The sequence below is a fragment of the Hordeum vulgare genome, chromosome 6H (genome assembly GCF_904849725.1).
Source record: "Hordeum vulgare subsp. vulgare chromosome 6H, MorexV3_pseudomolecules_assembly, whole genome shotgun sequence".
Lineage (NCBI taxonomy): Eukaryota > Viridiplantae > Streptophyta > Magnoliopsida > Poales > Poaceae > Hordeum > Hordeum vulgare.
This window is the reverse complement of record NC_058523.1, coordinates 461,687,391-461,697,382: the sequence shown is the minus strand read 5'-3', so window position 1 is coordinate 461,697,382 and position 9,992 is coordinate 461,687,391. Positions and strand designations below refer to the sequence as shown.

The window sequence follows — 9,992 nt, the reverse complement described above, 5'->3', positions numbered from 1 at the left end:
TTGCACCAGTGAATGTGTTGTCGCACCATTCCTTTTGTCTCGCAATATATATTACCGATTCAAGAAGAGTACTTGTCATCCTTGTTGTGTAGCTCGACCTAGCGGCGATCCTAGAAGCACACAAAGAATGGAGCTAAGTTGGGCCTAGGGGTGTTGAACTGTCCATAGTTCTCTAGTATGGCCCAAATAATGCATATGTGTGAGCGTCTTTGAGTGATTACACCAGGGCCACCGACCTCCTATGATTGGGCCTAGACCCTCCCTAGCACGATCTTAGGGATGCAACCATATCTTTGTATGCTTTCGGTCAAGCCGTTGATCCTTATATCTCTTGCATCTTCACGTTGTTGACCTTTTCTTTATCATGAACGATGTTGCAAAGTTCAACTCTAGATCAGATGTGATGACGTAGATACATATCATGAAGCATAGTCATCGATGTACATGGGATTTTTGATAATATCACTCGATATCATATATCTTGCAACGTTTTAGTATAACCTGGCAATCTTCTAATTTCGGACGCCAACTCGTCACTTACCTGTTTATGATGCAGGTGGCAAGGGGAACTCAACTATAGGCGTCACCGTGGATGACGTGAGTGTGATTCAAATCTTAGTCACTAATGAAGGTGGTCACTTTCCATCTATCTATTCATCATGAAGACTCCAACATTACATGTACTGCAACATATCCTTTTTTGTCTATCCATCTATCTGGAAGAATTGACCATTAAACTTTCAGTAACACTTTCGGAAATTACTTCTCCTCTAACCATCTATCTTGAAGATACAACCATTACATATGTTGTAATAGGCGTGGAAATTCCTTCTCATCTATCCAACTATCTTAAAGAATCGGTCATTACACATCTTGTAACGCATCCGAAAATCCCTTCTCATCTATCCATGTATCTTGAAAATCGACCATTATACATCTTGTAACACATCCCAAAATTACTTCTTACTTATCCATCTATCTTAATGACTCAATCATTACACATCTTGTAACCCATCCGGTAATTAATTCTCGTCTATCCATCAATCTCGAAGATTCAGCCATTACAGGTCTTGTAAGCATCCGGAAATCCCTCTTCGCTTATCCATCCATCTTGAAAAAACGTATCCGGAAATTACTTCTCGTCTATCCATTTATCGTGATGGCTCGATCATTACACATCTTTAGAAAATGCGCCGGTCCAACATACGCGTTTCCCGATCTTTCGCCATTCATTGCTCGCCAGTTACTTGTGTGCGTGAGCGGCAGCCCACAGACACCGAGTCATACGAGATATATACAAATATCTTTTTGTGCACCCCTTTCGGCGGAAAATAAATAGAACATATATTATTTCCCGGCCGTTTAGAGCCGCACGATGGGCAGATCGGACGGCCACGATCGCACCAGCATGGCGAAGTTGCGCCGCCTAGCACGCGATGACAGCGGTGCTTAGAGCGGCGACGTTGATAATTGCAGGCAGGCCGTTGCCCCTGGGGACGCGTTACAACTCCACTTCTTAACCGCAGTAATTAAAATCCAGTCGCGTATAAATATTAGCTGGAAAGAAGGCGAGCGGAAAAAAAACCCACAGAGGGGGAGGAGGTGACGGAGACGAGGAAGGAAAGGAAGAAAAGAGACGAAAGAGGGAGGAGGAGGGGATTGGGACTCGCCGCCACGCTCCAAATTCCCCACTGCTCCACCGCCTCCACTTCCCCGCCGCCGCCGCCACGAGTGCGGCGGGTACGAGCATCCCGTCGCCCCCTTCCCAAAACCCTACCCGCCCAATTCGGTCCGGCTCCGAGCTGTTGGCCCCGCCAGGGGGAGTCCCAAGCGGTGAGAGGAGGCGGCGGAGGGCCGGGGAGATCGGATCGGCGGGGGCGCGGGCCGGAGTAGCATTGGGCGATGGCCGCTTCATAGGATGCAGCTTTACTCCGCCGGCGGCCGCTTAGTCTGCTGCTGCTGCCGCTTCTGCTTCGGAGTGCGTTGCCGTGATCCCAACAGGAGCCTGGGCTGGTGCGGATTGGGCTGACTTCTTTCTGTTGCTGTTGTTGTTGGGCACTTGATCTCCGCGGGCGCTGTTGGGAGGTGGTTGCTTGAGGCGAATGGAGGGGACTGGGAGGGAGAGGAAGGCGGCGGGGCCGCCGTGGGCGCCGTCCAAGTTCACGGTGTTCCGGTCCTACGCTGCTGCGGTGGTGGGCGACCGGGCGGAGGCGCCGTACGCCCGGGGCAATGGGGTTGCCGCCCGTTCAAGCAATCTACGCGCCGTCAGGAAGAGGCCTGTACGTTTCCTACACCTTCCCCTCCCACGGGGCTAACAAAAGATGCTTGCTTGCTTGCTGTCCCTTTTGGAGCTATTCTCGTGCTCACCGTGCTGAATTTGAATTGTCAATTGGATTTAGCGATTCACAGTGGTCGTCGTAGCTGGAAATTAATTAGGATGAAACGCTGGTACGAAACCGTTACAGCTTAAGAAATCAATACATCTTAAACTTCGGTGACTTGAACTACTCGAATCAGAACCGTTCCTGCTGCTTGGACGCACGGTTCAGGCAACTATAGTTTGACCAGCTGGAGCAGTGTGGTCCGCTCAAATTGTATTTTGATTAATCAGAGGCAAACTTCATTTCTGACTGTTATTAGCATTACCAGTCATTAATCACACCTATTTTGTCTGCAAAGATCATTCACAGTGTTTAATTTCATATACAATACATGCTTCGTGTTGCTTGACTTGCTATTCCAATCCATCATTACTGTAAAAGAGATTCCAAGTATAAATGATTCGGAGATATTACGCAAGCGCACAACTAAAAGTGTGTCAGGATCCTAGTTGATATCTTAAAAAAAAAAATGGATCATTGGACAATGCAAACCTGCCTATACCATCCAACGAATAGTGCAATGCTATAAGAACATCCTTTAACACTGTTGCCGCTCTCAATTAGTGTGTTATAGGATGAAAAGATGGCGGTGCATTTATAATTCAGTTTGTTACCATTGTTCATATGCACCACATGCCCATACACCTCTGATATACCACTCTGAATCAACTGTTTTCCTGCAGATTGTCGCAAGATTGACCAGGGGCATCGTCCAAACTTTTGAAAAATGCAATCCTGAGTTTAATTTCTCAGATTCACTAAATCCCAAGTACTTCCTCACCAATCCTGCAGTTCCTGTTCACAATGATGGGCATGATAATGCAAATTATGATCTCATCTTGTATGTCAATTTGGAATTGGTTAATAAGAAGTCAGACCGGAGGTTAGTTTAGTTATTTTCCAATGTACCAGCTTTCACATTCTTGTTTCTTGTTGGTTACTTGCAGCATTTTTAGCCGCAACAAGTTGATTTTTGTAAGTTAGAAATATCTATGAATACTTGGAGGGCCTCATTATTTATGAGAATTAACAAGAAATCAAAGTATGTGAAGAAGAAATATATGCAAAATTCTCTTGCAATATTTGGTTTTAATGTAGAACTTGTTTGGTAAATAGATCTAGCCAGTTCAATTTTTTTCCACAGCTGCTCATCTCAGGGTTCAGATTGGTTAACTTATGATTCATCATTTCATTTCACTATTTTTTTTTTTTGGTAATAAGGTACATTGTCCAAGAAATGCTTGGCCAAGGTACCTTTGGGCAGGTTGCTAAATGCTGGGACGCAGAAACCAACAGTTATGTTGCAGTGAAGGTTATAAAAAACCAGCCTGCCTTTTATCAGCAGGCTATCGTGGAGGTCTCATTGTTGAGCATGGTATGGTAATCTACTTAGGATTTACTAATTTTGTTGAAAAAATTGGCATCACAAGACTGTTTTCCTGTATTTGCAGCTAAATGAAAAAATTGATCCTGATGATCAGCACCACATTGTCCGGATGCTGGATTTTTTTCCATGGAAAAATCATTTGTGCATCACATTTGAAATGCTTGGTCATAACCTGTAAATAACTTCCACTAAACCTGCCTTTACTATTATATTTTATAATATTCCCCATGTTAGTTTCGATTCATGTGGTAACATAAACTCCAACTTTGTAGGTACGAGTTGTTGAAAAAGAACAACTTAAGAGGTTTACAACTGCAATTTGTCCGTACTTTCTCAAGACAGGTAGGTGTCCCTTTTCTTATCATGCATATATTTTATATGTGTTTGTTGCCATATTACCTATGATGTATTACTTTTAGATATTGGATGCATTGATTGTGATGAAAGGTGCTGGAATTATTCACTGTGATCTAAAACCGGAAAATATCCTCATAACACCGAAGTGAGTTGCTTCCCATCAAAATAAGCACTTTGTTTGTACGCCTTCTGTGTGCTACCACTTTCAACAATGCTAAGTTCCATGACTGAGGTGACCTTTGTAGAGTAAAATCAGCAGCTGGAGTTAAAGTAATTGATTTTGGTTCAGCGTGCACGGAGGGTCAAACGATTTACTCATATATCCAGGTTTTATTTGAACTCACTCATCACTCATCAGTCTGAAGTTTATTTTACTAATATGAATTCATATGAATTATTAAGTCAAGCCTGTATCTTTTCCTTTTCCAGAGCCGTTATTACAGGTCACCTGAAGTGCTTCTTGGCTATCCGTATCCTATTGGACATCTCTAATAGCAAATACATTTAACAACAGCTACACAAACATCTTACACTGCATAATTTGTCATTTAGCTTGTGGGCTTGTACACTTAACGAGTGCTAGATACACTACCGCCATTGATATGTGGTCATTTGGCTGCATAGTTGCTGAACTTTATATAGGTCTACCTTTATTTCCCGGAGCATCAGAATACGATGTCCTTAGCCGTATGATTGAGATTGTCGGGTAAGTTCTTTTTTATTGAAAAGCCTAATCTCTTGTTTTCTCATTTTCCGATCAGCTGTCAGATAAATTCTTTATACGATGTTAGGTGTTTACGTGTTAGCTGGTTGAGCTGTTTTACTTCAGTTAGTAGATGTTCAACAATGGTAGAATACTTTATTTACCAGTATTCAACATGTGCAGTGGGCAACCACCAGATGATCTTCTTAGGGAGGCTAAAAACACCAGGAAGTTTTTTAAGCATGTTGGAAGCATTTATCCTGGTAACGAAGCACATGATGGTCTTCACAGTTCATACAGAATACTAACAGAAAACGAGGTTGAAGCAGTAAGTTCTGTGGTTTTTCCTTGGAAGTTATTCTGAAGACTACTTCTATGTCCTGTTTTACACATTTACTGTGTTATTCATGCCCTGTCTAAATCCTGCAACACAGAGGGATTCCAAAAAGCCAAAAATAGGGAAATGGTATTTCCCTCGTGGGAGGCTTGACAGACTCATATTCGCGTACCCTTGGAAGAATTTAAATGAGGGTAATCTGCCAGGTTTGTTCAGTAATGCTTTTATTTATTATTAATAGGGGTGCCTTTACCCCTGTTGATGAATTTTAGGGTTAATCTACCGCAATAAGGTTCAATACAATAATAGCACTTACTGTTTCTATTTCTATATTATGGTCTCTGTGGTGGTCTTTGAACATCAAGTGGCTTCTTAGCATGAAAAATTCTTGGTTTTCTTACTCTGTTACTAGGGATAGCCTGGTATTAGGCCAATATAGAAAATGGTTATCTTACTCTTGCGGTGTCAGTAAAATACAAACCTATGCAGATTAGATGAAGAGCATATAACACACAAGCAAATACTCGATGTATCCTTTCAACCATTTAATCCGATGTTTGTCATTTGAGTCCAGTACCTTTAGGGGGGAAATAACATGATTCCTTTAACAGTTATTCATATTTCACGTTGTAGTTCATATATCATTATATAGGCATATTTGGTTAATAGACAACTAATCCTGGCTTATACATGTAGCATACAAATTGTACAGTTCTTTAGTGAGAGCCATGGGTATTTATTTCATACAGAGCGGTAGTTTTTACATGATAATACAGTGGTCCTTACAATAAAGTTGCTAATGTGATCATATATATGTTAATTTTGACGCAGAGGCTGAAAAGGAAGATTGCTTAGCATTGGTTGATTTCTTGAGAGGACTTGTTGAGTTTGATCCTAATAAGCGATGGTCACCATTGCAGGTATTGGCTAATGATAAAATTAGATATTATTTGTCTGGTTTGTGTACTTGAATCCTGCCTCTGGAATTTGATGGAGATCCTTACGAAATTTAGAGTTGTTTGATTTTCTGTGAGTGCTGACTTATGTTCTCGAAGAATCAACGGAAGTACTTCACAATTTTGAAAATCTATTTCAGGCTTCATATCATCCATTCATAACTGGTGAAGCCTTCACTGGTCCTTATGAGCCTTTCCGGGAGACCCCAGTAATTGTAAGTATGGTCCTATTCCAGACACCTTGCTGCATATTCTTCTCATGAACAACCTGTGACATGAAATCGCCATTAGTTGTAGCAAACAACTTTTGGTTTGCTTCTCGGTTTAGATATCTCGTTTTCACCTGGTCACACATACATGCAACAGTGTTTGTTCCCATCAATCTTGAAAAGTTCATTGTATTTACACCCTTTAGATGTCATTTATTTATGGTTTTAGTAGCATTATACCAGAATGGTTGGGCGGATAACTCGTGAAAATTTGGACCTCAAGAGCTGCATTTTCCTTGCAGTTCTAGTTTATAAGTCAAGCTTTATGTCTTTTTTGTTGTAGCCCGTTGGTCGTGCTGCAACAGTTGATCACAATCCTGGAGGAGGTCACTGGGTAGCTGCTGGCCTTTCCCCTCAGGTTGTAAATATGTTCTCTCATGCTTCTATTCAGTAGAAACCTTGCAAAAATACATCCATAATATATTATTTATATTTTTTCTAGGTTGAAAGCATTAACAGATCCCTACCATCCAATAACAATTTTCCACCAAAGATGCCCTCTTCATATGGAAGCAGCTGCGGCAGCTTCGGTAGCCATGGTAGCTTTAATGATAATGTAGGTCCTGCAAGCAGCTATGGAAGCTATGATGTCAATAACGTTAGCATGTATCATTCACCAGTAGGTCCTTCTGGATTCAATTTACAGTCACAAGCTGGAGGAACATTTCTAGGATTTAGTCCAGATATTAGAAGAAGACCTCATCTCTCTCATGGTGTTGGCATTCGACTAAGTCCTGGGGGTCCGATGTCTCTTGGGGCCAGTCCATCACAATTTACTCCTCCAAATTCCCAAACACATATGCCAACTAGCGCTACTACTAAGTTTGTTCCCACTTCTCCTGCAAGGGGCAGCCATGGCTCCTCATTAGGAAAAGCCGCTGTGGTAGGCCAATACAATAGGAGAAGGAATCTTGGTCACCCTCCTATGTCAATGCCAGCACACGAGTACACATCTCAGCTAATCCAGGGACATCCTGGAGATGGTGTCAGTTCAGCATTTTCTCGAGGACATTCTGGCTATTCATACGGTGCAATTCCTAACTCTGGTCATTATAATTGGAGGCCGCAGATAGGTGTTAGCACTGGTTTATCCACAAACTCTTCTTCCAATCATGGTCATGTTCAACCATCTGGTTCCAATGATTTCCGTCCGTTGCACTCATCCAATGTGGCAGTTGATACATCGACCTCCACTTCATCAGTACCAGATCCAGCTGATTGGGATCCCAACTATAGGTAATCATGCATATTAAAGTTACTTATTTGAAAATAATGTAGCCTATGGATTAGCCTTTTCATTTGATTTTTATGTGCAGCGATGAGTCACTCCTGCAAGAAGATAATTCATTATCAGTTGAGCTAGGCAGTCTTCACCTGAGAGATGCTTGTGGTCGAACAATCCAGTCTGGCAGATTGCCCAATATCCAAAGCCATGATATTGCAGGCTCGAATCAAAGGTATTGTAGCATGATCAGATCTTGATATTTCGTTGCTGCAATGGGTCTTCCTTAAACGTTGTTGGGTTTGCATAATAGAAACATGCTATGCTTGCTAGATCATACAGTAGATGAGACTAGGCTCACAAGAGAAACTAAACTATGTGAAGGACAAGTACTTGTTTGGTTGATTGCTTCGCCCATAATGGATGTAGCTCATTTCTTTATATAATAGAGATGGTTCCCCCCAGGTGATAAGATATAATGACTCCCAAAAATAGGGACTGCCTTGTACAGCAGGTGACTGAGAAATAACAAATGCAACCGAAAAATCTAATCTAGACCAAGTGATACTAGTTTCCTAACAGTAATATATTATTATTTACTAATAAGATACTCTTTTAATTAATGGGATATTACCCCTTACTTGATAACTAGCATCATTGAAACAAATGGAATTGATGCTTCACATAGGGAGGTAACAATATGTTTTCTCCGGTCTTTTCAATTTGTCTACATGCCCCAGTAGTTGGATGTAAGGTAAACAGATGCACCTTCTACTGCACATACCCTATTCCCAGGGAAATAGATGGAATGATGCTTCGTATACTGAGTTTAGGAATTGGTTTCTCAGGTCTTCTCATTTTAGCTAGCCCCCATGGTTGAGACTGTACAGATGCATATTTTAACATGCGTATCACATTATGATTGAGTGTTCGAGATGATTTTGTCGGTTAGAAACATCCATACTATGGAACATCATTGTGCACTAGGTCATGAGAAATGTTGGTTTTAATGCACTTCATGCACCCCAATAGTTTCATGCTTCAACAATTTGTTTTCTAATTTTTCAGCCAATTAAAGATAATTAATACTGCTGTGATATCTTTTTTTTTTCAATTCTGGATGCCGCTGCTCCTGCATTAATTATATCCACTGATTCTTTGTTCATGTTTGTGCTGTAGACATGACCGCCTATTTCATGCACCGTTTCTCAGAGAGAGTGGCCATTCAGCAGGCCACGTCAACTATGATAGTTACAACCATGCCAATTTTTCCCAGCGCAATTTCCCTGGTCGTCACGAACAACCATTTCAGCGGTACAACCATATGAGTTCCACCTCTATACGCCCGGCGGGGAATCTCCAAAATGTTCGATCTGCCTGGTCCAAATATGGCATGCCAGATTCTACTTCGCCCCCTCGGATGGTTGAGGGGATGCCTTGGGGTAATGAATGATTTCACTGTTGCACAATTAGTGGTTTCTATTGATTTCGTTGTTGACATTGCCATGTCTATCATATTCCTGCCATTAGCAAAGCAGGATCCTGTAATAATGCTATGTATGAACTTGCTCTGGTCCAATCTTAGATGATACCATCGTTGCAAACCTGTAACATCTTGAAGTCTTGCTATTTAATCTTGAGGAGAGTGTTAACGGTTAGGACTTAAGAGTACAAAAAGACACTTGATAGTATACTCCACCATCATATGATTTTCTCCAGGTCTGTCTGTCGATGCACATGGATGGAAAAAATGTGTAGCTGTTAAGCATCAAACCTTGTATGACACTGTCTGAGCTATTGACTGAGGGTTTTATAATTTGATCCGCTTATCCTACAACCACAGCTTAGCTTTTAAAGTTATGATGAGTATAATTTATTATTTTTTCTTCCATGATGTGTATGTGTTTGGGAGCTGCAGAAAGAGGCTTGTGCGCATCTATGTCTTTCAAGCATAATACTGATAAAAATGAATTGTTTATGTGCAGGAGGAAGCGCTGGCCACTCTCTTGCAACAAGCGGACTGCCGCCGTCCTTTGGAAGAAATGATTTCGGGAGGATCTTCTAGCCCTTGCCTTGGACCTGGAGGAATGCCATCCAATTGATGGCATAAAATTGTTTGTGTTTGCAATTCTTTCTTGCGCTGCTGTTAATTTTTGCGATCCGTAGTGTTCCTCCTATTGTTGGTGTCCTGCTATGGTACTTGGATTCATGAAGCCTATAATTATAGCTTTCCTTGGTGCTTGTTTCTTCAGTTTGTTCATTTCACGCTTCTTTGCCCTTGTGTGATGCCGAGTTTTTTCCATGCGAGAAGTTGTGTTACCCCCTCTCTTGTTTCTGCCATGAAAATGGTTACTGAGTGCCGCATTGTACTGGTACCCAC

At 41.6% G+C, this 9,992-nt stretch overlaps 1 protein-coding gene across 1 annotated transcript; it reads left to right on the top strand.

Moving 5' to 3' along the window:
- Positions 1-1,580: 1,580 nt before the first annotated feature.
- Positions 1,581-9,863, top strand: LOC123406225 (dual specificity protein kinase YAK1 homolog). The gene is made up of 18 exons (XM_045099712.1): positions 1,581-2,279; positions 3,065-3,264; positions 3,603-3,756; positions 3,833-3,942; positions 4,041-4,110; positions 4,188-4,270; positions 4,371-4,452; positions 4,555-4,595; positions 4,709-4,831; positions 5,012-5,156; positions 5,263-5,371; positions 5,997-6,085; positions 6,262-6,336; positions 6,674-6,748; positions 6,833-7,626; positions 7,707-7,847; positions 8,792-9,054; positions 9,598-9,863. Exons 1-18 carry the CDS (start codon positions 2,103-2,105, stop codon positions 9,675-9,677), a joined length of 2,811 nt encoding a protein of 936 aa, XP_044955647.1. The 5' UTR covers positions 1,581-2,102; the 3' UTR covers positions 9,678-9,863.
- The last annotated feature ends 129 nt before the right edge of the window (positions 9,864-9,992 follow it).

Bases quoted from the DNA above. Each gene is read 5' to 3' on its own strand.
- LOC123406225 (XM_045099712.1), top strand. From the start codon at position 2,103: ATGGAGGGGACTGGGAGGGAGAGGAAGGCGGCGGGGCCGCCGTGGGCG. The intron at 3,265-3,602 runs GTTAGTTTAGTT...TTTGGTAATAAG, and splicing joins AATAAGAAGTCAGACCGGAG to GTACATTGTCCAAGAAATGC. The intron at 7,848-8,791 runs GTATTGTAGCAT...TTTGTGCTGTAG, and splicing joins ATTGCAGGCTCGAATCAAAG to ACATGACCGCCTATTTCATG.